Source organism: Callorhinus ursinus, unplaced genomic scaffold (assembly GCF_003265705.2).
Source record: "Callorhinus ursinus isolate GAN/ISIS: 27379988/994484 unplaced genomic scaffold, GSC_fseal_2.0 scaffold2, whole genome shotgun sequence".
In the NCBI taxonomy this organism is placed as follows: Eukaryota; Metazoa; Chordata; class Mammalia; order Carnivora; family Otariidae; genus Callorhinus; species Callorhinus ursinus.
In genome coordinates, this window is record NW_027397064.1 from 1,210,396 (window position 1) to 1,236,391 (window position 25,996).

A 25,996-nucleotide genomic window follows, 5' to 3' on the forward strand; every position below is an offset into this window, starting at 1 on the left:
CCATTCATGAGTTCACATCGGTTATTTTATTCCACACCAAGGGGTCAGGTTCTGGGGGGTTGGAGGGAGTAATAAGTAAGCCAGGGAGAAAGAGGTCACATAGCCAAATGAGGCACTTCCAAGTTGGTGCGGAATCCGGACCACTCAGGACTGCTCACTGAGTGCCTGGCGGGCAGCCCAAGGGACAGAAGTGGAAGCTGAAGTCTCAGTTCCAGAAGACCCACTATGAGCGCCATCACCAACATGCCACAGAGCCACCAGCACTCGGGGGGCCATGGGCCCCCAAGGCCTGAGGTAAAGGCAGCCCTCACTGAGAAGCCACACAACACTTCTGGGGAGTGTTTCTCATGGATTCAGGAATGGCCAGAGGCCCGTCACCACAGGCAAGCTGTCATGCCACCCCATAAGCAGGCACTTGCTGACACCACACACGGTGACCTCGGAGCTTGCTCTTAAGACTACGAGCAGCAGAAATGCAACAACGTACAGGCTGTTTTAAGAATCCAAGAGGAATTTCTCCTCGTTACGTAAACATACACCGTAGCTAGACTGGGGTTCCCGGACTCTGCAACTTCAGACACTGGCAAAGTTAAAATCTGGGACCTGACAAAGAGCAGCCAACATTTTATCTTCCAACCAAGAGCATTTTAAAAAATAAAAATACTGCCCTCTATTATCACCTTCATTACATAAAAGTCCATTTTATCATCCAAATTAGGAAGGACATTATCTCAGAATAAAAGATAAATCTTTAGGTTGAATAAACTTGATTTCGTAAGTTATTTAATGTGTCCTTGTCCTACGGACGTGCACAGAGCCCTCTGCCCCGTGGGGTCCCCAAGGTCACAGGCTCTTCCAGCACCGTCACCACCTCCAATGCACATCCCACCAAGAGGAGGGACAAGGTCACCCAGCAGTTCACAGCCACAGGGACTGCTCAGTGCAGTGTCCCCCACACGTCCTGGGGGCAGGCATGGCCGGAGCGCGGCCTCCCAGCTCCTGGGGCCCGCGTGGGAAAGCGCAGGCAAAGCACTTCTCTCTCAGGCTGTTTCCTTCACTCAGACCTCTGCTTGCTGCACATTCCTCCTCCCCTTCTACCTCCACATGAACCTTTGATTTAAAAAATCAATTCAGAAGAAGGAAAAAAGGATGGCACTTAAGCCTGAGAACTGAAACACAGTCAACAACAGGAAACTGCTGGTTGTCCTCTTTTTAAACTCACCTAACAAGTACATGCCGACAGAAACTTCCCAAATGTCAGAACAGAACATCAAAAACCAAGCATCGCTGCCCTAAACCCTTTTCTGGAACAAGGCAGGACATAAATAAATAAATATATAAATAACGTAAATAATATGAAAAGGCACAGCCACACGTGACACGGATGGCTTTGGGAAAGAGACTCCGCTCTGGCAGGCAGGACGCCAGAGCGGAATTCTCAGAGGTTATCAACACTGCCCCTGACCCCGACCCCAACCCCTGCCCATCTGTCCACAGCAGCCAAAGCCCACAGCAGGACGCTCTTCAATGGCCAGGAAGTGCCCCACGAGTGGGAACAGTCGGGACACTCCTGGGACCAGGCTGGGGGGACACTCCAGCTCACTCCCATTGGTCTGCTGTGCCCGTCTCTAGGGACAGCTCCAGGGCCCGCTGGGCGGCAGCCTCCTCGAGTACCAGCACGTTTCCTTTTGCAGGGGTCTCGGGTGCCCCATGCCTCAGAAACATGATTCATAAAGTGCTGTGACCGAGCTACTCTTTCCTCTTCGGTACCCTATCCCGGCCAACAGAAGGAAAGGGAGCTTCAGTAAAGGTCAGTGTCACTCAAACAAGTAGGAATGACCTTAAGCAACCATCTACACTGTTTTCAGATTCATGTTTGGCAGCTACGAAGTTCCAAACCAGAGGCTGAACCTCACAGTTCTCGGGATTTCCAAAGCATCAGCAGAGTCTGGCTGAACAATCAAACCTGTGCTCCGCAAAGGAAGAGCAGAGGCCCCAGTCCCGTGCACATTCGTGCTCCCTGGCTCAGCTCTCCTGGTTCACACGACCTCCCTGGCCAGGTCTGGGGGAGACCAACTATGAGAGTCAACTCCATTAATTTTAGAGAGACCCTGGGAAAACCGTTCAACCCCCCAGAATGAAGCCCGGCACTGGCCTCGCCGGGCAGCAGACCCCGACACCACCCTGCACTGGGGCCTTGGCTCGTGCAGCCCGAAGGTCGTGCCAAATGTGCGAGACTTCTGCACGGGCAGCATTCCCAGCGCGGCTTTCCAGAAGGTCCAGGAACAGAGCTACCCTCCTACGCTGGGCAGGGCTGGGGAGGCCCTGTCCTAACACACCTCTGCAGAAAGCACCCAGTGGGGCAGACTCAGAGCGTGCCACGTGTCTGTAACAGGGCCCACCTGGAGAGACCCTGAACTAAAAGGGCCGAGGCAGGGGGACCCAGAGTCGGAAGAGCTGAAAAGTAAGGTGAACCACCACCCACTCCAGAACTCCTCTTTCAGCCCTACCGAGAAGGTGACCAGCCGCTGCTTTCCCACCTCCAGGGACATGACGCCCCTGCCAGTGGCCCAGTCCAACTTCCCTATATCCGGGGAGCCCTACTTCCCCACAGCTCCTGCCACCGCCTAACTGTGGTCTCGGTCCCACCCTGAACGCCACAAAGAACACCCCGAAGCCCTTCTCGGCTGAAGCCCTTGTGGCACTTGGCTCAGGCTCTAAGGACCCTCATCAGCTACCCACACCCCACAGCTCACAGCCTCACTCTGAGCGGCCCCCAGCTCTGCATAAGCCCAGCCGGCCAGGGGCCCAGACCTTCAGCAGCAGCACACAAGCCCAACTTCAGGCTCCGCCAGCCATCCCACACTTATACTATGGCCACAGCTTGTGACAGGGTCACTGTCGCCACGTGGGGCCTCCCGTGATTGTGTCTTCCCTCTGAACCATCCAGGCCCCTTCTCCCCTGAGACCTCACACATGCACCTACAGGTCACAGCCTGGCATTCCGGCCGAGCCGTCCAGGATACACGAGGTGGGGTTGAGAATTCTATCCTCGAGCCGCATAAGACAATGACAGATGCTGCCTGTCTCCTCGACTAAAACCTACAATGCTGTTAGTAAATAAGTAAACCTGTATCATTAATTCAATTATTACAAATTAGATAGCTCTTATGACAGAAAACCTAAACGCAGATTTGGAATCTGCCCATTCCTAAACACTGCTGAAGGTCAGAATCACCACGATTCCACACAACGGTCATCGGAGGCTTCAAGCTCCCAGAGGTGGTTTCCTAGGAAACAGCATCACCTGGAGGGCTCTGGAGAGGCAGCCAACGGCCCCCCTCTGCAGACACAGCCAAGTACTGAGCTGCACGGCCCGGGTGTGAGTGAGCCCAGCCCACGGCCACAGACTCGGGGAGGAGAACTCAGCTCGTCTCACCTACCAGCACCCCCCGCGGGCCAGGCGAAGACTTCTGACCTCGCTGCCGCCCCCGTCCTCAGCTTCTAGGAGCAACTACCAAGACATGAGGTCCAAAAAGGCAAAGAGCAATCAACCAAATGCCAAATGTTTTGTCCACTGGACCCAAGCAACAGAAAGCCTGGAACCATCCAGAGGACAAGTGAATCCCCCCGCCCTGGAGTGTGCAAGGACTAGAAAGCAGCGCCACAGGTGTCCCCTTCGGTTAGAACTGGCAGTGAATGCTGTTGGAGCGGTCCTTGGTGCAAATGCAGGCAGTCATTTTACTGGCTAGTTCTTCAGTGCGGCCCTCCTAAAATCAATCCGTGTCTGGAAGCTCCTCAAAGAGAAAGGGCAGAGAGTTCGTGGGACCTGCTGGCGTGACGCGAGGCACAGTTAGGTATGAGAACAGGTGCAGCACTGCAGAAGGTCCTCCCTTTAGACCGTGAACAAACGCAGCTACTGACTGAGCTAACACAGCCGATCCACCCAGCCAAAAAACCATCCTGGAAAGAAGACAATTAACAGAGGACATTACCACAAGAAGAGTACACGGAAGCGGCAAGGAAGGGGTGAGTGCAGACAGATGCCACATGTCACCCCCGGGAGCAGGGAAAACAAACCAGCAAATTCGTGAACTGCATTTCTGTACTTTTTTTTTTTTTTCTTTTTTTACCAAAACTCTCTTTTCATTTAGGTATTAGAAGGCTTTAATTAAACAGTGAAATCGAGAAGTAAAAATATAAACAGAAGCACAGTTCTGGAAAGTGCTAGGAGTCTCCCCCGCTGGAGCTACTAGCAGACCTCCAACCTCAGCCCGTACTTACACACACCGCAAGGCCCACTTTGTGAATTTGCTACTATGAAAATCCAAAACAGAGATACTGAGGAAGAACAAAATGAAGTTTTGTATGAACTTTTCAGCAGACAATGACTCCAGGACTGTCCAATGCCCCGAGCACCTGAGATGGAATTACAATCCATGAGAACAAGGCCGTTTCTGCTTTACCAACAGCCAAATGGGATTCCGTCAGCAGCACAGACAGGATGTGGTTCATGGGAGCAAGAATCGGTGTCGACTTTCACTGCAGATCACCTTCCTCCTCACTGCAATCAACTGCTGCACTTGCATTCTACTCATAAATCAGAAACTTTTTTATGGGGTCTGGCAGAGGCAGCGAGGGAATCAGATGGAGTCGGTATTTGCCAAGAGCTCTTCTCACGGCCACACGGCACAGACTCAGCAAGGTCCTGGGGACACCTGGAACACCGAGGGAAGAAAGGGAGACAGAGGGAGGGAGGTTAGCCAGAGGCTGGCTGAGACTGACAGAACTGCCCTAAGTGCTCACTGCCAACCTCCCAATTTTACAGTAGAGAGAGTGGCCCCCGGGGAGGAAGGTCTGTCATCCACTCCTCCCGCCTGCGCAAGGACTGCAATCTTCACCTGGGGCACCTGCTCACCGGGACGGCACCTCCTTGACCGGGTTTCATTTCCTAGACAGAAACAAGAGCTGACCACTGAAGGCCCGGACAGGTGTGAACGATGGACCCTAACCCTCCGTCAGCCTCTGCTCTTGGCCAATCCCAGGAGCTCCCGGGGGACCCAGGACAGACAGGCCGAGCAGTCTGTGAGGAGTGCAGGCTCACAGTTTTGTTGTGGGTCAAAAGCCTAACCACGTCTCTGCCTTGTGAAGCAGGCACACCGCAGGCAGCCTCTCTCAGAACGACTTCAGCTGACCATTAACCAGCTCTTTGGGGGAAGGCTCACCGGGAGCACGTTTTAATGACCGGCTTAGGAAACTCCAACAACAAAAACACAATGAACTCAAGTTCTGTGAGAGGCAAGGGGTTAGGGAAAAGGTTTTCAACTCAGATGTCCTTGACACCCAGGCAAGGAGGAGGCCGGGCATGGGCAGGTCATAGAGGGCCCACAGCAGCCGGCAGGAGGCGCACAAGGTCCACTTCTGAGGCCCAGAGTGAGCCTCAGACACGAAGACCAAGCTCCAGATCAACAGCAAACAATCTGGCTATCGATTTATTGATTCGTTAGCAAAATCTTCCTTCATAAATAAGCAAGCTATGGAGTCGATTCTAACAAAAACCAGACGTTTCACACAATAAAAGTAACGGTATTTGAGTGGAACTGAAGAAAGGGACTGAGGACCCCTAGAGGAGGAAGGGCTTGCAATTTATTGTCAAACATTTAAAAAACCATGCGTACGTGAAGGACTTTGGGGTCACAAAGCAGAGCAAAGAGGTAAAGCAGTCGACTACAATTCCAGGAACTTTGAACATGTACTTTTATATATTTCTTTGTATCAACTCTTGGTGTCGAGGAATTTGAAAAGACCAATCTGGGAGTATTCTAGAGACTGCCTAGCCCTAACTGCAGATTCTGACTGAGTGCTTTGTTGGACGAGTTTGTTTTCATCACTACAGCTCAATTCATTCAACTGACCCACACAGACTGCAAGTTAGAAGGGAACTCAGGCCACTTACTTCTGGCCTCTTTAAAGACCTGCAACGCCTCAGGGTCCACCTTCCTTCTGCCTCTTGACTCTGGGCCCAAGGATTCCCACTTCACCAGGTTCAAGTTGGCTCCAAACTCTACGAGCAGGCTGACGAAGGCCGCCTCACAGCCGTGACGCAGGACGGCATCCATGACACAGCCGGGGGAGCCCCTGTAGAAGCCCTGCGTGTTGACAGGACCATTGCAGTTGAAGTCGGGGTTCGCCCCCGCCTGGAGAAGCAGCTTGAAGCACTGGAGGTTGTGGTAGGCTGCGCTGATATACAAGGGGCAGACCACCAAAGACGTGAGGCGCCGGGAGAAAGGGGGCCGGATGTCAGGAGTCAGGTGGTGGTTGACGTCGACGTCAGCCCCGTACCTACAGGGAGACACCGGGACAGTGAGACCTTGCAGGAGACTGACTGAAGTCAACAGATCCCCACAGCACCGGAGTCAGGCCTGACCTCCATGAGCACTGGGGAGCCGCTGAGGAGGTGCCACAGATCACAGCGGTCTCATGACTTCCAGGAAGGCAAGACAGTCCTTAAGAACTTGGAACCCACTCACACAACAAATTCATCGGGGAATCCTTCAAAGCCTTTGAAGAGCCAACAATCTTATGGCTAGTCAAACTACTTCAAAAAGGGGGGGGGGATTCCAAATTCATCTTATGAAATTAGCAAAACAATCCCCAAACCTGACAAAAGCCACACCATTAAAAAAAAAAAAACTACCAACTAATTTCACTTATGAATATCAACTTAACCACCTTCAATATTTTAATGTTAGCAAAGCAAATCCAAAGTATATTAAGAAAGCAATACACCATGACCTCATGCAGGTTATTCCAAGAATGCAAGGCTGGTTCCAATATTAGAAATCCTAAGAACACAGGCCATATATTCACAGAACTAAGGGGAAAATCACGATTACCTCTCTAGATGAAAAAAAGAAGGCATGGGACAAAACTCAACACTAATGCAGGTTTATAAATACTCAGTAAAATAAGAAGCGATGGACATTTCCTTCACAAGATAAAACCCAGATGTTGGCGCCTCACCTAATGGGGAGAGGGGCGGCTCTCCTATGGAAGCCGGGGCAAGCTGCCTACATCCATTCTCCAGCCCACTATTACTCAGACATTTTAAAGATGTATTTATTTATTTGAGAGACAGAGGGTGCACGACTTGATCTCAACACCCTAAGATCATGACCTGAGCCGAAATCAAGAGTCGGACGAGCAAACAACTGAGCCACCCAGGTGCCCCTGATTCAGGCATTTATAAGGGTATTTTAGTGCAATCAGACAAGAGAAAGCAATTAGCTAATTAAGATCATAAAGGAAGAGAAAAAACTTTCCCTATTTTCAGAGAATATGACTATGTCTGGAAAGCCCTGAGTAATTAATGAAAATACAATAAGCAATGAGAGAATTTATTACTTTAATAAAGTTATAAAATCAACAGCCTTCATACATACAAAAATAAGTTCAAAAACAAAATGGAAAAGACCTCATTTATGAAAGCAAAAAAAATTTTAAAATGAGATATCTCAGCATAAACTTAATAGTACATGTCCAAAATTTGCCTGAGGGAAGTTTACAAAATACTCCTGAAGTCATACAAGCAGACTTTGGAAATGGAAAGCCCCACCCCCACCTTGGAGAGGAGGGCTCAACGCTATTAAGAGATCATTTTCCTGAAGTGTGTTATATAAATGAAAATCCCATTCTTAGAATAACTTGATTATAGGGCGCCTAGGTGGCTCAGATGGTTAAGCGTCTGCTTTCGGCTCAGGTCATGATCCCAGGATCCTGGGATCGAGTCTTGCATCAGGCTCCCTGCTCAGCGGGGAGCCTGCTTCTTCCTCTGCCTCTGCCTCTGCCTCGGCCTCTCTCTCTCTCTGTCTCTTATGATCAAATAAATAAAATCTTCAAAAAAAAAGAATAACTTGATTATAAATACAAATAAACAAAACTAACATCTCTGGAGTTACAGAAGTTGATTATAACGTCTATTTGGAATATCAAACAAGAAAAGATGTAACAGGAAAGCTTTTTAACATGAAAATTAAAAACAAAGAGGGATGCCTGGGTGGCTCAGTCGGTTAGCGTCTGCCTTCGGCTCAGGTCATAATCGCAGAGTCCTGGGATCGAGCCCTGCATCGGGCTCCCTGCTCAAGGGGGAGCCTGCTTCTCCCTCTGCCTGCCGCTCCCCCTGCTTGTGCAAGCGCGCTCTCTCTCTCTCTCTCTGACAAATGAGTAAATAAATAATCTTTAAAAAAATCCTAAAAAAGAAAATTAAACAAAGAAAAACTTTTGCATGGCAAAAAGCAGCATAAGCAAAGTAAAACAGTAAGTGGAAAAGTTGGGGGAATATTATTACAAAGGATTAATATCCTTAATACAGAAACAGCTAATAAAAGGAAAAGATCGGGGCATCTGGGTGGCACAGGCAGTTAAGCATCCGATTCTTGGTTTCAGCTCAGGTGGTGATCTCAGGGTCATGATCCTGGGATCGAGCCCCATGTTGGGGTCCATGCTGTGCACGTTGTGCACGGGATCTGCTTGTGACTCTCCTCCGCCCCTCCCCTCTGCTCGCTCATGCTCTCTGTCTCTCTCAAATAAATAAATCCTTTTTCTTAAAAAAGGAAAAGATCAACTGTTCTACAGGAAAATGAGCTAGAGACGCTGATACTCAGCCTCACTCATAACACAAATGCAAATTAAAACTACCTTTACAACTGAAACTAATGTAACATTATATTTTTTTAATTTAAAAAAAAAAAACTACCCTGAGATACTACTTCTCACCTATCACACTGGAGAAAATCAAAATTTTATTGACCAAGCTTTAAAGAAACAAGAAGTCTCATTCAGTTCTGGGGGCAATGCAAAATGGACCAATCCCACTAGCAGGAAATTTGTCAAGAAGTGGCAAAATAACGCACGCATTTACCCTCTGACCCACCAATCACACTCTTGGAATCTCTTTCCAAGTTACATTTGCAAAATTCTGAAAAGATGCATGCACGCGACAACTCATTAAAACATTATCCGTAACAGCTGAAGGCAAGAAACAACCCAGAGGCCCCTCAACAGGAGACTGTTTGAACAAACCCTGGTCCATCCATATAGAGCAGCAATGAACCGCTATGGAAAGGCGTGAGGAGTATCGCTAAATCCTGCTCTGGAATGACCTCAGAACACATTTAACAAGCGAGAAAGGCAGGACAGTCAAAGTGTGTACTATGCTACTGCTTATCAGAGGGAAAGTGGTTACGATACATACATGTATATGACACATACCTAGACATGTACACATTATGCTTATTTTTTAACAATGGAGGGATAAAACATAAAAGTTCTAAAATGGTCATCTATAGGGGAGTTGAAGGAGACCAACACAGAAGCTAGACTTCTTTTAATATACTTTGTTTTATAGATTTGACTTTGGAACCACATACATATGTCATAAAACAAATTAAAGGCAATCCCCAAAAATTAAAAGCAAAAAAAACCCACTTTAGCCCAACTGTGTATCCAGATTGGTGCCACGATGCCCTCCCTGCAGGGCGGCTCCTCTTTCTGGGTGCACTAAACACCAGAACACCAGATTCCCCTAGAAGGACCTGAGACAGGAAGCAGAGCTTGCCAGCAGGGAGCTGCACACAGAGGGGCACGCTCACTGCAGTCCCCGAGACAATCCCTACGGCTGTCCAAGAGGCCCAGTGACAGCCCAGACGTGAGGAAATGCATCTCACGTGCAGGAGCAGCCTGAACTGGAAGCCACATTGTTCAACAGAGCCAACCTCTAAATGACTCTAAAAAGGCAGAGGCTTCAGGGTCCCCACAAGGGACGTGCCCTTGTCCCTGCCCTCAGGGAAGTCCAAATCCAGACTTACTATTAGGAATTTGGAGTTCTCCCAAGTGCAAACTATTATTCTAGGTCCCTTTAATCTACACAGAGGCCACGGACGCAAGCACGGAGGGCGGCCTGGCTCAGGGTATCAGAATGCTGGCAAAGTTAAGAGGGTACTTGCTAAAAATGCTGCCTGGCATGGGGGCGTCAGAGCCCACATCAGCTGAGGAGTCATGTGTGAGAGGGCATAGCAACACTAGACTGGTTACAGGTGGGGGATTGGCAAAATAAGTATGTTAAGGAGAAGGGGAACCAGGTCTCTGCTGGAAAAGCAAATAATAAATTCGGAAAGGAAGAAAAATAGGATGACCCCTGTGGTACCAGATTGGATTAAAAGTATCAGGGTGAACTCAACTGTCAATGTATGTAGATATAGAAATATAGACAGAAATGTGTATATGTAACCTTAGCTCTGTCCCATCAGAGGGCCTCAAAACAACAACAGCCCATAAGCAATAAACACTATCAGTGTCCAGATCTTGGCTTCTAACCACCACTCTCCACTAAGAGAAACCAGGACTCTTTGGAGAAATGACTAATTCCAGGGCTAAGACAGACACAGTGCTAGATGAGCCTAGACTATATTGTTATAAGAGAAAGTACAGAACTGTTCAAAGGATGCGGGGGACATGTCCTAAGGCCAGAGCTGGCCTCCAGTATGACAGGGCTCCCTGCAGCTAAATCTGAGGCAATCTGAGCATCAAAGTAAGTAATAATAATAAGGGAGTATAACTCCTTGGATAATACACGAAACTATAAGTCTAACACAAATAAATGAATAAATTAAAAATTTGATGAGAAATATGATATACATGTGTTGCACGGCACCTCTCCACAAAATACGAATTAAATAATTACAGAGAGGAAAAAGAATAGCTTTACCCTGGAGAAACCTGACAGACACCACCTTAATCAAAAGATCAAAGTGAACATCAGCAGTAGCGGGCCCAAGTGCAATCCTGTGCAGCCGGACAGATATGGAAAAGAGCGCAGTCTCACTCCCGTGAGACCCCCTGCCTGGCGCACGTTACCGACTCTGCTCGGAGTCAACACCGGACTGCCAGCACCCGCCTCCCTGAGCTTCCATCACCCCAGACAGCCCTACAATGCCACACACGTTCTGTGGGCACGGGGTTCGTGGAATTAGGAAATGACGGCGTGTAGATGCAGAGAAGACGGGCGGACAGGCGGGGGCCTAGGGCACAGGAAACGGCACCATTTTCCAGGCCATGACATAAACGGCTGGCCAGCAGTCATAGTCCATCGCCTGTCTCTTCAGCACATTCTGAGCGTCCGAAGGAACTTCTCCCTGAAACCCACACTTCTGCTTACAGGACAGGCCTAAGGAGGAGAAGGGAGGGGCACACCGACCGACGTGCTCCCAGGACAGTCCTTTCCCCACTGAAGCCGCACAGCATCGTCAAATGCAAACATCGCCCGGCCTCCCAGACACTCCAGCAGTGACAGGAGAAACATTCTACAACACACACCAAACCAAGCAGAAACTGCCATTTCACTTCACACACTCAACCAATAAAGAAAAAGAGAACTAGATTTTAAGCAGTGATTTTTTTTTTCCTCCTTTTGTTAGGGATAGGTCTTACAAAATGTTTGTAATTTTGGGCAATATGACAATCTGGTATTAGCTGAGCTATGGGAAAGACAGCCCTTCATCCACTCATAAAAATATGCTGGATAGGATCCAGTTAATTTTAATCCTGACTATTTTCCAAAATTCCCCTCCTGCTTTTAATATCTCTGGCAGGGAACCACTGGGACAACTCAGTGAATCAATATAAATTTTGCACATACAGAAACACCATGCCTTACCTTTAAAAAAAAAAAAAATCAGCAACATATATCAAGGGAATTTACAAGTAACAAAATGGAATTTACTTGCAGAGAAACAGTAAATTACAGCATGACCGCAGAGAGCCCTGTGCGTAAGGAACAATGACCTAGGAAGGCAGGAGCTGACATTATATTTAGATCGTATTATTTGTTCAATAACTCAACCATATCACTCCCTTTTCCAAAGGTCAGTAAGTCAGTTACCTGGTAATTCAGAAAATGGGAAACTTTTTAGTATGTGTTCTTGGTACCTCACTGTGATAGTCGTGCCCCGCACGCCAGTGAGGCAGTGAGGTATCTCTGACACTAGCGCCTCCTCAAACAGGGCATCTGCACATGTACTTCGGAAAGCCAAGCCTGGAGTTAATTTAAAGCAGTTGTGCATCATGAACTGACTGAAATGCCTAAAGGGATTTCTGGAACCAAGATGAAATTTCATTGATTGATCCTATTCAAAAGTATTTCCTAATTAATGCTTTACATTCTCTAAGATGCAAAGATATAAGACTGAGGTGACTTAGATGGTCAGGCTAAAGATTTTTAAAGAGAAGGGAAATACCATAATACCCTCGTCTGTCTTTCCAAAAGCCAATTCCATAGTCATAAAAAAATAAAAAATTAAAAAAAAAAACTTTTAATGTAATAAATATATTCTCAGTACCTAATTCAAAAACTACACCTTACGCTGGGCAAGGGAACGCCAGGTCTCCTGCTCCTGAGAACCATCCCCACTGCAGCCTGTAACAACAGGACCCTTCCCCCATCCTTTCCGCACTGAAAACTGGCTACCGGAAGTATACTCTGTCCAACCGCAGGAAACACCTCCAGAGCGAGGCACGGGAAAAAGACCCTCTGGTAGAAAGAAGTCACTGGAGACACAGAAAATGAAAATGTAATCTGGTTCAAATTTTTTAAAAATGTAACCATTCATACAATTAAAATAAGTCCATAAACCATCTAACATAATAGAAAGGGAAAGCAAAGCAAACCTAGATCATGGAACAAACATACACAATAAGGAACAGCTAAGAAACCAAAAGAGAGACATAGACCTAACATCAGCTCTGGCAACAATGTTAACTGTGTTTAAAAAACAAAGAATCCTATACAGTCAAGTAAGAAAGGTGAGCACCCAAAGAACTACTTAAGCCCAAGAAGATTAAAAACTAAATGTGACAGAATGCTGTGTAAACGAGCCTTCAATGAGACCTATAGCTCCCCTTTGGTTCAATAATGAGCATAACCCACAACAACATCGTATGATATTAGAAAAAAATTAAAAACTCAAAAGCAGCCCCAAAATGCAAATTATACGCTCCAGGTTATCTGAGCACAATACAATAAAACTAGTTCATGAAAAATGTATATTAAACCTTTCTCCTCCATAAGAACAAAGAGGAAATCAACTTTAGCAATACTTAATTTAAATATGGGGTAAAAACTTAGCCGATAAGACCAAAGCTAAAGGCAAAGGTAATAATAACCTTGAAAGCCGACACTTTGAGAACAAAAATGAATAATCAGTCGTTCAACTGAAAAAAGAGAAAGATTAAGGAAAATGGGAAAAAAAATAGAAATTAGTAAGCAGAAAAATAAGAAAACTGACAGAGCTAAGAAGTAGCTTTTTAAAAAGACTAACAGACAATTCTTCCAACACGCCTAACTTTACACAGAGAGAAGTAAATACAGACAACAGGGAAAGAGAACGTGGCCACAGGAAGTAGCAGCCACGGGGCGAGGGCGGCCAGGCCTCCGCAGCACTGACCTGATGAGGGCCTTCAGAATGTCAGCCCTGCCCACACGCGAGGCATGGTAGACGGGGGTACTTCGGTGGTGTCGGCTTCCGTTGGGGTCGGCGCCGGCTTCCAGGAGGATCTGGGCGCTCTCCAGGTGTCCGTTCACCACAGCCACGTACAGAGCAGTCTGTCCTTTTACGTCCACGAGATCCACCTCGGCCCCTTTCCGGATAAGGAAGTCCACACAGTTCCCGTGGCCCGCGGTGGCCGCGATTCTCAGCGGTGTGCAGGGGAGCCAGCCGCAGCACCAGACAGACTTCTCGTTGATGCGGCTAAGAAAAAACACAGGGGAGCCAGGCTGTGAGGGGCAGCTGGGAAACCCACAAGCCGCCCTGCTTCCTCCCATACTGGTCCATGCCGGAAACAGAGAACAGGAGGGCAAACTCTTCAAACGGGGACACTCCCGGGCTTCAAGAATGCCTCCGCGTGTGCTCTGTTCTATGAAATGCTGGATCTGGGCGTGGGGCAGAGCAGATCTGACGAGCCCATTCCACAGTGGAAGACACTGAGGCGCAGAGCTAAGATCTCCGATCTCCCACAGGGTGGAAGGGTGTGCCCAGGGAGGCAACGCAGGATGGATAGCAGCGCACGCGCTGGCACCCCGCCACGGTCCTGAGGCCCCTTCTCACCAGCCACTCGCTGTGGAGGCCTGAGGTTGGGCCTTGGCATCCCCACTGGGAGCAGGTGACCCCTGTGATCCTTCTCCCTGTGACACAGCACAAATGACAGCCTGCAGAAATGGCCAAGGCCATGCAGCGCTCCACTCCCGGCCAGCACCAGCAGAGGGCAACGGGCTACGCTCAGCTCTCATCAAAAGTGACGATCAGACTGTGACTCCCTGTCAAGGAATGCCGTGGCCATGCAGCCCACTGACCCACCATGTCATCAACCAAGACACAGTTCACTTCAGGCTCCCAGTGCAGCTGTGAACAAAGCTGGGCCATTCAGCCCACTGAAGAGTGACACAGAGATACACAGTGGGCCAGGGCTTCCTCCTTCAGCTGAGCACTGGCTCCCACTAGCCAAGAAGACCAAGGAACACTCCAAGGACTCATGGTCAAAGTACAGAGCAACAGAAACAGATCATTGGGAAACAGATTTACTCAAGTCAAATAGAAGAAGAAAGAAAAAAAAGTACTTGGAAAAGCAATATGAAAACACCTAGTTGAACTCTATTTTATTCTGTTGTTTTTATTCTACTGTTGCTTCTGCAAATTTAAGGTTCCCTTCGGGCCTGAGTCATTTGCATTAAACATTCATGCAGAATCCATTTGACATCTTTGTATGACAATCCTTTCTGGATTATTTAGAGCTTTTTTTTTTTTTTTTTAAATACTGGTATCTATTCTGATGAAATAATGCTAAGATATCAGAAGTTAAAAAAAAAAAAAGAACCCTATTCTTAAATTGTCAGAAATCCTTCTCTTGGGAGCTATTCATAAGTGGCATTCATTTCAATATTGACACGAAGACATTTCTTCTATCAATTCACTGCCATCTTAACCCTGAAGGGGAAAGAAACACAAAGCAGGAAGGAGTTTCTGGTTGCAGGTCAGTTGCTAATCTAGCTGGGACTCCAATCTTCGACCCACAAAGCAATCAGAGAACACCCAGAGGGAAGGAAGACTCCGTGCTCTCCCAGGGGTTCCTGGTGGGAAAAGAGTAGTATCAACACCTGCTGCTTCGAAGAGCCTGAGCCGGTGTGGAGGAATGGGCAGGAATGGGCAGGATCTGGCGGGCAGCAGGCTGGGCACTACAAACAAAGGGAATAAGAAGGTGAACACACAGCACATCCCCGGGTGATGAGACGGCTGGTCTGAGGCTGAGCCCCAGGCCCGGGAGGCAGACAGCTGGGGATCAGAGATGCCAGAGGAGGGTACATCAGGAAATCTGCACCCACAGGGGTGTAACCACATGAAAATAACAAAGTTAGGTGAACTCACCTATACAGCTTAGGGTAAAGAGCCACAAGAGACTTGGAAGGGGGCAGGACCACTCTTGAAGACAGTAACAGTGCTGCCACCAGGACTAACATCAAGAAAGCTGACACCAGAGAGGGCCAGAAGTTTCCAGAAAACATAAAGGTCAATGACCTGTCTGGACTTGAATTCAGGTCTCCTACCCTCACTACCTGGCTATCTCCTGCAAGTCTGGCCATGCTCCCTCGGTCTCCTTTCCTCCTCTGTCCTCTAACACTGGAAAGTGTCAGGGTCTTCACCTGCTCACCAGGGAGACATAGTGCCCTCACAGATCACGCACCTCAGCTTCGGACTGCACTGGGCCAGCCCCAGGACAGTGATGCTCACCTCCGGTAGCTCTCCTCTTGCAGCAGGCTCCTGAGGGTCTGGAGATCCCCCACGTAGGCTGCATCATGGAGCCTCGTGTCCTCACAGTGCTCCAGCGGATGGTCACAAAACTGCTCCCTCAGCCACTCCTTCAGATTAGGACCTGCACTGAAGAGAGGGGCTCCTGTCAGCTAGGGAAAACCTTGCCAACACCAACCAATAGGGGGCGCCGTCTGCAACAATCCCTTTGTCTTCAGTCTACCTGGGTACCTCAAACTCGCAAGAATAAATCATTCCCACGCTCCAGAAACGCCCAGGGCTTAGAAAAATACAGAAAGTTTCCCTGGGCACCTGGGTGGCTCAGTTGGTTGGGCGACTGCCTTCGGCTCAGGTCATGATCCTGGAGTCCCGGGATCGAGTCCTGCATCGGGCTCCCTGCTCAGCGGGGAGTCTGCTTCTCCCTCTGACCCTCCTTCCTCTCATGTGCTCTCTCTCTCTCTCTCTTTCTCACTCTCTCAAAATAAATAAATAAATCTTTAAAAAAAAAAGAAAAGAACAAAGTTTTCCTTAGTGAAACAAGCAGAAGCCTGACACAAAATCTGACAAGGATAATAATTTTTAAAACATTGGTGGGACAGGAGGCGATGCGTCAACCTTACTGAAGAATACGGAAGATCCTAAATAAAATTATTAGCAAGGTGCAACTTAAAATACGTATCAAAAATCCACCATATTACTCTATTTATCCCAAGAATGTAGCAGTGTCTTAATATTGGGGAAAACCATATGATCATCTCCCATATTACAAAACGACACTTGGATTTGGCAAAATTCAACAGCCAAACAAATGCTATTTGCAACCGATGACTGTAGCAAGCCAACCTGGGCCATGACCTCACAGGAGTCGCCATGCTTAACTCATAAGACGGCAACCTAAGATGGGTGCACTTTACTGAATGTAAGTTACACCTCAGTAAAAAGGAAAATGTTAAAATACATGCATATAAATAGAAAGCCAGCTTCACATAATGAAGACTATAAAACCGGAAAACAATCAAGATGACTAGAGTAAACCATACCACGTGCTTGGACAGGATGAGTCAATGCTAAAAAAGTTTTAAGGGATAACAAATTAAGTGGTTTAATAAATCTCTTCGGAGTTTTTATATGAGATGTGACAAAAATATTATAAAAGTCTATCTGGCAGGGCACCTGGGTGGCTCAGTTAAGCGTCTGACTCTTGATCTCCCAGCTCAGGTCTTGATGTCAGGGTCCTGAACTCAAGCCCCCCACTGGGCTCCACGCTGGGCGTGGAACTTACTTGAAAAAAAAGTTTATCTGGAAATATAAATGAAAAATCACCTGTTTTGGGGCACCTGGGTGGCTCAGTCGTTAAGCATCTGCCTTCGGCTCAGGTCATGATCCTGGGACTGAGCCCTGCATCGGGGTCCCTGCTCCGCGCGAAGCCTGCTTCTCCCTCTCCCACTCCCCCTGCTTGTGTTCCCTCTCCTGCTGTGTCTCTGTCAAATAAATAAATAAAATCTTTAAAAAAAAAAAATCACCTGTTTAGTACGTATGAGAAAAAAACGACCCTACCAGTTAAGAAAGCTTATCTTTTTTTTTTTTTTTAAAGATTGTATTTATTTATTTGACAGAGAGAGCGCACAAGCAGGGGGAATAGCAGGCAGAGGGAGAGGGAGAAGCAGGCTCCCCACTGAGCAAGAAGCCAGCTGTGGGGCTCGATCCCAGGACCCCAGGATCATGACCTGAGCCAAAGGCAGTCACTTAACCAACTGAGCCACCAGGCGCCCCAGAACTTATTATCTCTTATCAGAATAAAAAATAAATCAAACAGAATCAATTGCCCAGAAAAGACCTTAGTATAAATGAGTATCGAAATCAGTGAGGAATAGAAAGAGCAGCTGCTACAGACTAGTGTCTCCCCCACAAAATATGGTGGAACCTTAACCCTCCAAGGTGATGGTATTAAGAGGTAGTGACTTTGGTAGGTGAATGCACAGATCATGAGAGAAGAGCCTTCACGAATGGGATTATGTCCTTATAAAAGAGACCCCAGAGAGCTCCCACACACCCTCCACACGTGAGGACAAAGCAAGAATACTGCCACCTAGGAACCAGGAAGCAGGGCCCTGTCAGACAAAGAATGTGCTGGGCCTTGGTCTTGGACTTCCCAGCCTTCAGAGTTATGAAAAATAAGTAGTCAACACATTTGTAAAATCAGATACCTGTTTGCAAATTATCGAGTTTTTCCCCTCACATTGGAGCCCAGAAATAATCTCCAGATAATCAAGAGTTCTGCAGACATCCTTACAGACAGGGGCATAAGGAAAGAGCATGAATGCGGACTCCAGCATGTGAACAGGCACAGATGGAAAGCACGCCCCTCCACAGGTGGACTCTTTCCAATGATAAAGTTGCTTTTACATTCAAATCAAATCTCTTGACTACCTACTGCAGACAAGACCAAAGTACAAGGGGGGTGATGAGTAGGCTTCCTCACTTCACTGGCAGGTGGGCAGGGCAGCCCGCGTTCACACGCACAGCGGTCACTCAAGCGGATCCCACAACCACACCTGCAGCCCATCAGCAGGCAGGCCTCAAGGAACCCTTAGGGCCGCTGCCCGATCTTCCTTCAGCTGTTCTCCTCCACAGCCGCAACCCTGCAGTTTCACCCCACACAGTGAAAAAGCTCCCAAAGCAGGAGCCAGCAAGATTCAGAAAGTGTAGAGCAAAGGCCGACGGGTAAGTGGGAGCCACAGATTTTTGCTAAGTTCTTCTCTGGGCCTCCCTCTGCCGGCCTCTTTTCAACCCACTCCCTGGCCCAGCTCAACGCAGCCTCCTCTACACCCAGCTCCAGATCCAAACACAACCTAATGCTTGCGTTTCTCTGATCAGTCTCCACATTAGGTACACAGGGCAAATTGAGCAACTAACACAGGGGAAATCCCACCACAAGGTAAGAGGGAACCTCTTCTGAACACAGCAACTTCACAGCCGCTTAGTAGGAAGGTCCCGGGTGCAAACCCTGCATCTGATGGCTATTCTGGGTGGTGAGCGTGAGGCTCTCTAGCCGCCTCTTCTGCGGGTGGGCCACAGGCCCCTGGACATGCTGTGTCACGGACAGCTCGCTGGGGATGCCGTTATCGCTGTCCCTTGCCTGTGCATGGGCGGTAGCACCCCAGGCAAGCCGTAGGTGACAGGGCGGAGAAAAGACACCTGCCGTCCCGAGGGACTGACCTCTGGGGGCTTTCCTGACCCGTGCGCCTCAGAGCTGGAAGATGATCCATGTCCTGTTCTTACAGGAAGGGTCCTAGCAAATCCCCACCGGCTCATGGACCGGCAGTTAGAAAGCAAGTTCCACAGGAGAGGAACCCCAGCGCGAGGATGTCCACGCGAAGCCGAGGAGCAGGCACACGCAGCAGCCGGGGGCCGCCCCGTACGGCGCGCCGCGCGGACCCGACCCTGGCGGCAGGGCGCGGCTCCACGGGCCTGGCCCGCCGGGGACGAGGAGGCACGGCCCCGGCCCGGGAGCAGCCGCCGGAGTCCCTCGGCCAGGGCGCTGGACCATGCCCTCCGCTGCCCCGCCGCCCCGCGGCCCGACGGCTGCGCGCACGTTACCTGCGGGCCCCGGCCCGGCCCGCCCGTGCGGACCGCCGCCCTCCGCCATGGGCGCTCCGGACTCGCCCCGGTCCGCAGCCCCGGCCCCAGCGCGCCCCGCCGACCGGAAGCAGGGCAGCAGCGTCCACTTCCGGCGCCGCGGGCAGCTGGGCCGCGTCGGGGGCGCGACTTCCGGCGGGCTTGCACCTCCCTCAAGGGCTCACGGGGCCCCGCGCGGGGTGCCAGCGCGTCCACCTCCGGCCTCCGGTCCGGACGTGAGGCCCAACGAGGCGGGGCGCGAGCTGTCCGGAGGCGCGCCGTATCGGAGGCGCGCGCCGGCAGTGCGAGCGTTTCTCCACCGGAGTGGAGGAGTCTGGGAAAACAAGCTCACGGGGGGGCGGAGCCTAACTCTTAGCCGGGAGCTCTGGTTGGCCGGGCCCGGGCCCGCCCCCACAAAGGAGGCGTGGCATTGTGCCTCGCGGGTATGGGCGGGGCCGCGGGAAGCTCGGGAGGCCGATCGGAACCGGACTCCAGCCCGGCCGGCGGCGCGTCCGGGGAGTCCCGGGTGAAGGAGGACTGCGCCGGGCACAGTGAGCAGCTCTGGTGGTCCCCACGCTCATCCTGGAGCAGCCCCGGGAGAGCGTGGATGCGAAGGTGCCGGACGTCCAGCCCTGGTCCCCGCAGCAGGTTCGGCGAGCTGGGCACCGCTGCCGTGGGCAGGTGTCTCCGTGCTAAGAGATGAGTGCGCCCCCGGAGCTCCTTCCATGAGGGCGGGGATCTCGTCTATTAAATTATAGCGCACTGCCTCGCACAAAGCATTTATTGAATAAATTAGGGAACAAAGGCATACATTTTCCTGCACTTTGGCTTCTTTAAATGTTGTCCAAACTGTGTGTGTATTGAGTTTGCATTCTTGAGCTCGGTTTCCCTTGGCTACGGACCTGGCCGGCCCTGCGAGGGTGTTTGGTGGGGGGAAGAGGGCTTCCTGCAATGCTGTTTGGACTTGATAACAGCAGAGAGCACCCCTGCCAGAGGCTTGGGGGTGACGCCCTTGGTGCCACAGGGCAGGGAGCCAGGGGCGTGCCCAGCTCGCAGGTCCTCCATCACAGCTGCAAGCGGGGAACCTCTGGGAGCTTCCAAAACACCCAAGCACGGAAACAACCAAAGTGCCCCTCAGCGGTGCAACAGATAAACAGAGTGTGGTCTGGTCATCCAGGGGAATGGTACCCAGCCTTAAAAAGGAAGGGGCATCTGGGTGGCCCAGTCCCTTAAGCGTCTGACTTCAACTGGGGTTGTGATCTCAGGGTCCTGGGATGGAGCCCCTAGATGGGGGTCCCTGCTCAGTGGGGAGTCTGCTTGTCCCTCTCCCTCTGCCCCTCTGCCTGCTTGTGCGCTCATGCTCTCACTCTCTCTCAAATAAATAAAATCTTAAAAAAAAAAAAAAAGGAAGGCTATTCTGACACCTGCTACAACATGGATGAACCTTGAGGACATCATGCTAAGTGAAATAAGCCAGTCACAAAAGGACAAGTACTATATGATCCAACTTATATGAGGCACCTGAAGGAGTCAAATTCATAGAGACAGAAAATAGCATGGATGCCCCGGGCTGGGGAAGGGGAGAATGGGGACTTGTTTAAAGGGCACAGGTTTCAGTCTGGGAAGTTGATAAAGTTCTGGAGATTGACCAACGTACAATGGTGTGAATGTACTTAACACTACTGAATTGTACACTTTTAAAAGGTTAAAATTAAAAATAGTAATAAACTAGTAAGTTTATTATGTATATCATACCACAATTGGGGAAAAAAAAAAAAAAAGGAAGCCTGGCCCCACCCCCCCATCAGAGGTCCTGATACAGCTGGTCCCGGGCGAGGCCTGGGCCTCATGACTCAGCCCCCTCCTAGGAGACCAACCTTCCCGCTTTGCCCCAGACCGAGCGGGTTCCCTAACACAGGACTCCCAGTTTTAAAACCAGAGTGAGTTGGGACCCTACCCCAGCCCTCAGGTTGCTCCCCCACCAGCCTGCCTCCCACTACCCCCCTCCCTCCCTCCCCACCAGGTTAATTTCTCCTGCTGAGCCACTCCCTGAGATTCAGCCTCTGTCACCCGGGCTGACGATTCCTAAGTGATCCTCGGAAATCCCACGTGTTCCTTAGCTGGACACGTGGGGCCCTTCGTACACACGCTCCAAAGTCCTCCCTCCTGCAGCTCCCAAGACACAACCAGAACTGGGTGTCTGCACATTTCAGGCCCTCCCATCCCCACGTCAGCCGCCCAGGGGGACATGTGCCTTGGCTCCCCAGATGCGTCCCGGCCCCCACCCAAGCAGTGGGCACCTGGGCTCTCTGCCTGCCTCCGCCCTCACACCCGCCACGTTTCTCTCTTCCCACCTGGACTTAGAGCCCTGCGCCAAGCTGCTCTCTCTCTGCTTGCAGACGCGTGCGTTCCTCGAAAGCTGCCTCTGGTCCAATGGATATTTTTATTCTCTCACAGGACTTGTTATTGAACAAATGGATAAAGCCATTCATCGACCAGAACTGACAAGGTTCCTCGTCCAGGCACTGTGCCTGGTTCCGAGTGCAGGCGTGAGCCAACTTGGACCCTGTCCACGGAACCCATGGTCCAAGGCAGCCAGGTGCACGGTGGCTCCCCAGGAGGGTAAGTCCACCTCCTAACCCCTGAAACCTGTGAGTGTGATCTTGTTGGGAACAGGGGGTTTGCAGATGTAATTAGGGTAATGGTCTCAGGCACCCTGGACTCAGGCGAGGCCCTAAATCCAATGACGGGTGTGTTGATAAGAGAAAGGCAGAGGATGATTGGAAACTGAGACACACAGGGAGAAGCCACATGTGAACGAGGCAGAGACTGGAGGATGTGGCCCCAGCTAAGGAAGTCAGGGGCCATCGGGAGCAGGAAGAGACCTGAAGGACGTGCCCCTACAACCTCCAGGGGGAGCACGGTTGGGCAGACACCTCAACTGATTTTAGACCTCTGCCCTCTAAACTGTGCGAGAATACATTTCTGTGTTTAAGCCACCAAGAGCATGGTAACTTATGGGGGCAGCCGCAGGAAACACATACACCCGGTCATGGAGCCAGAATCACAGACCACCAGCTGCGCCAGGGCTGTGAGGGACAGAGCAGGGCTGGGGGATGGGGGGTTTCAGCAGGAGTCAGAGAAGGGTGTGAAGTTCACCACAAAGAGACAGGAAGCATCGGGGCCCAGGGGACAGATAGTTGGACGGTCACGCAAAGGCCACTCCCCAGGCCACGGAGGGGAGGCCCTGTGGGCCAGCTTACTGACGGAGCCTGTCCCCGTGTCACGGGGACGTCGTCGGGGGGCAGCGATGGGATCAGGTTTGGGAGGGGGCACGCTGTCTGCTGTGTGCAGGAAGGAGGAAAAAGATGCAGGACTCCAAGGAGACCCAGGGTGAGCCCCCTGCCACCCCCACGAGCCCAGCTGGGGCCCAGAGGACGGGAGACACCCTCCTCCCAGCAGCGCTGGGCACGTGAAGGTTGTATTCGTTCCTGTGAGGGGGCCAGACCCGCGGAAGCTGGTCTCAGTCAAAAGGAGTCTTCAGGGGCGCCTGGGTGGCTCAGTCGATGAAACATCTGTCTGCCTTCGGCTCAGGTCATGGTCCCAGGGTCCTGGGATCAAGTCCTGCATCAGGCTCCCTGCTCAGCGGGGAGTCTGCTTCTCCCTCTGCCTCCTGCTCGTGTGCTCTCTCACTCTCTCTCTTAAAAATTAATTTTTTTAAAAATTAAAAAAAAAAAAGTAGCCTTCAGTTTGGTTCGGGGACAGCAGGTGGCCTAGAAAAACGGGCCGCCCTGGACCCGGAAGCTTCTCTGGCTCTCGCGACGTCTCTGACGCTGCTCAGCTCTGTGCGTGTCTCTGTCTCTACTTCTGCCTACCTCTGAGGCACTGTCTCTTTCTCTTTGTGTCTCCCTCTCTCCCTCTTTCTCCTCATCAATTACCAGGTGATCAAGAACTTAGTGGCTTCCAAGGACTGTGATCACATGGCCTCTCCCAGGGAATTAGGATGGGCCCAGCAGGAACGGCTTGTCTGTGCCTCAGGACATCTGAGTTCAAAAGGCTGGCCCACAGGCTGGTGCTGTCAGTCAGGACTCCATGCGTGGCTCCCTGTGGGCTCGGGTTCCTCCCAACGTGGGGGCTGGCTTCCCAGGGGAGTATCCGAGAGAGGGAGAGAGCCAGGTGGGAGCCACTGCGTTCTGGTGGTCAGAGAAGTCACCCGGTTCCGTGGGCTCAAGGGGCACACGTAGCTTGCCCACCTCTCCGTCAGGACCGTCGATGTCATTCCCAGGATCTCAGTGGGCGAAGGACATACGTTGCTGCGGCTACTTTGGATAATTCAGTCTCTCTCTGCCTTTCTGCTGACCCCTCCCTGTCCATCTCTGCTTCTCACTGTTTCCCTGAACCTTGGTCTGGCTCTGTCCCGATGTCTCACTCCCTCTTTGGCACCCTGTCCGTCCTGCTCTCCCTCTCGCAGCTCACCAGTCTCCCTCATCTGGCAGATGGACTTCCTTGGCCCTCTCTGAGCATCAGCCCCTGTCTCTGTGACCGGCCATTGGTCCCATGGAGTCAGAAACTGCAGCCTGACCCCGCGGGACCATGAGCTCAGGCATCCACCTCCACCACGGGGCTTTCAGTTCACATTCTGGAGACAGAGCCCCGGCCAGCCAGTCGTCCAGCATCAGGCTCCTCTGGCCCAGGGCCCCCCCCCCGCCCTCCGCCACCGCCGGCTCCAAGCCTGTATCAACCGGCAGAGACTGGCCACTTGGATAATTAAGAGCCTCTGCCATGGTCTGGAGAAGGAGGTTTCCGTCACTCACCCAGTAGGTGGGTGATTGGTCAGGACTCGCCATTGCTAAGGAGAGTCTCAACTCAAACCAGTAGAGACAAAAAGCATCTATCAGCCTGCGGTAGCAGGCGCTGCTGGTGCCCGCAGGCTCTCGAACCACCACGCAAGGAGGCAAGAGAGAAAGAAGTACCTGGAAGTTACATCCCTCGCTTCAGGCAGGATTCACACTCAGGGCCCCCCAAGGTTTGGTTCAGGCTCATGCCTGAAACCACATTCCACATGTCTCTACCCTTCCCTGTCCCCTGCCACTGCCCTCTCCTCTCCCCCGGGAGCACTTGCTTAATCTCTTTCCAGGCTGGCAGGCGAGTTTGGATGCTGCCGTTCTTGAGGCAGAACTGCTTTTTCTCCGAGAAAGCGCTCTTTGCCGTTGAGGCCTTCAACTGATTAGATGAGGCCCACCCATATTGTTAAGGGTAATCTTAATTTAAAGTCAACTGATTGTCGATGCTAATCGCATGTGCGAAATACGTTCCCTGCAACATCTAGACTGGTGTTTGACCAAATAACTGGGCACCATGACCTGGCCAGGCTGACATAAAATTGAACCATCATACCCGCTAAGACATCTGCAGAATGGAGATGTCCAGAACGGGATGGTGTTCAGGCACAGCTGGATCCTGGACTTCCAAATCTGTCCCTCGGTCTCATCCATCTTTAGATTTGCTTTCCTCTGTATGCGGCCTCCACTGGGACACTTTGCTCTGTGTGGCATCATCACAGACCTTCGAGGGCCCAGCTCAACAGCTGCGGGAGGAACCACCTCTCGGCCCGCACACCATATCCACGCCAGGGAGAGCTGTGAGTGCCCTGCTGTGGCCCTGTACCCAGCACAGGGCCCCCCCCAGAGCCTGCCAGTTCCCCCCGAAAGAACTGGACAAAGGGGAACAGGAAGAGGGCAAGAGAAGCCAACACAGCTCCTCTCTGCCATGTTGCTCACAAGCACATTGCTTTGGTAACTTTTTCTCAGAAATTAATTTTTCCGCTGCTTGAAGACAAGATGAATTTGTTGTATTTTCTCAAAGGTCACGGCCAGAAAGCACAAGCCCCTCAACCTTCAGTTGTCCTGATCCAGGTGGCCTAGTGCCACCCGCGGACCTTTCTCCACAGCAGTGGCCACCCTGGGGTCGTGACCAAGGGCGCGTGCTGGCTGCTTCTGAATCCATAAAGCAACAGACGAATGCCCTGGGTTACAATTAATAAAGATCACTGTTCCCGGACGTGAACAAAGCCGGCCTTCATTTCTTTATTTGGTAGCCCATTTGGTGAAGCACTTAAGAAGTGCCTAAGCCAACATACACATACAGTGGTTTTAATTACATCCTGTGAATTTATTTTTCCAGAGAGAACTAGTTCTCGGGGAAATGTCCATAAAAGCAACGTTAGCAGCCGTGTGATCTTGTGTGTGTGTTTCCTGTAGGAAGTCTGTTGAGTTTAAGGCCCAGCTTTAGCACCATGTTTTACAGAGGCAGGGGGATGGTGAAGGCTGCCCACAGCCCCAGGGATGGGAATGTCATGGCCTGGGGCCCCGGGGTGAGCTGGGCACATGGCCCCTGCCACTGAAGGCAGGCAGGCTGGCCGAGGGCAGGATGGCTTCCACGGACTCCAGCAACCCTCGGGAGCCTGCGCGGTTGTGTTCGCCCAACTCTGCCGGCTGCTGCATGCATTCCTTAGAAACAATTCT

At 50.8% G+C, this 25,996-nt stretch overlaps 1 protein-coding gene and 1 long non-coding RNA gene across 4 annotated transcripts; one reads left to right on the forward strand and one right to left on the reverse strand.

The window, feature by feature from the left end:
- Positions 1-4,100: 4,100 nt before the first annotated feature.
- Positions 4,101-19,640, reverse strand: ASB1 (ankyrin repeat and SOCS box containing 1). 3 transcript variants are annotated; one of them, XM_025888772.2, is made up of 5 exons: positions 19,455-19,640; positions 15,837-15,978; positions 13,500-13,802; positions 5,957-6,342; positions 4,101-4,718 (listed from the first exon to the last, which is right to left on the reverse strand). In XM_025888772.2, exons 1-5 carry the CDS (start codon positions 19,501-19,503, stop codon positions 4,591-4,593), a joined length of 1,008 nt encoding a protein of 335 aa, XP_025744557.1. In that variant the 5' UTR covers positions 19,504-19,640; the 3' UTR covers positions 4,101-4,590. The 3 variants fall into 3 exon arrangements, with proteins under 3 accessions (XP_025744557.1, XP_025744546.1, XP_073761937.1); XM_025888761.2 differs by lacking the exon at positions 19,455-19,640 and adding an exon at positions 19,074-19,302 and having other exon boundaries at positions 15,837-15,983; XM_073905836.1 differs by lacking the exon at positions 19,455-19,640 and adding an exon at positions 16,167-16,323.
- Positions 19,641-19,878: 238 nt separating this feature from the next.
- LOC112836836 (uncharacterized) lies at positions 19,879-25,532 on the forward strand. Its single transcript, XR_012382212.1, has 2 exons — positions 19,879-20,153; positions 21,930-25,532. It is a non-coding gene; the product is annotated as an uncharacterized lncRNA (long non-coding RNA).
- The last annotated feature ends 464 nt before the right edge of the window (positions 25,533-25,996 follow it).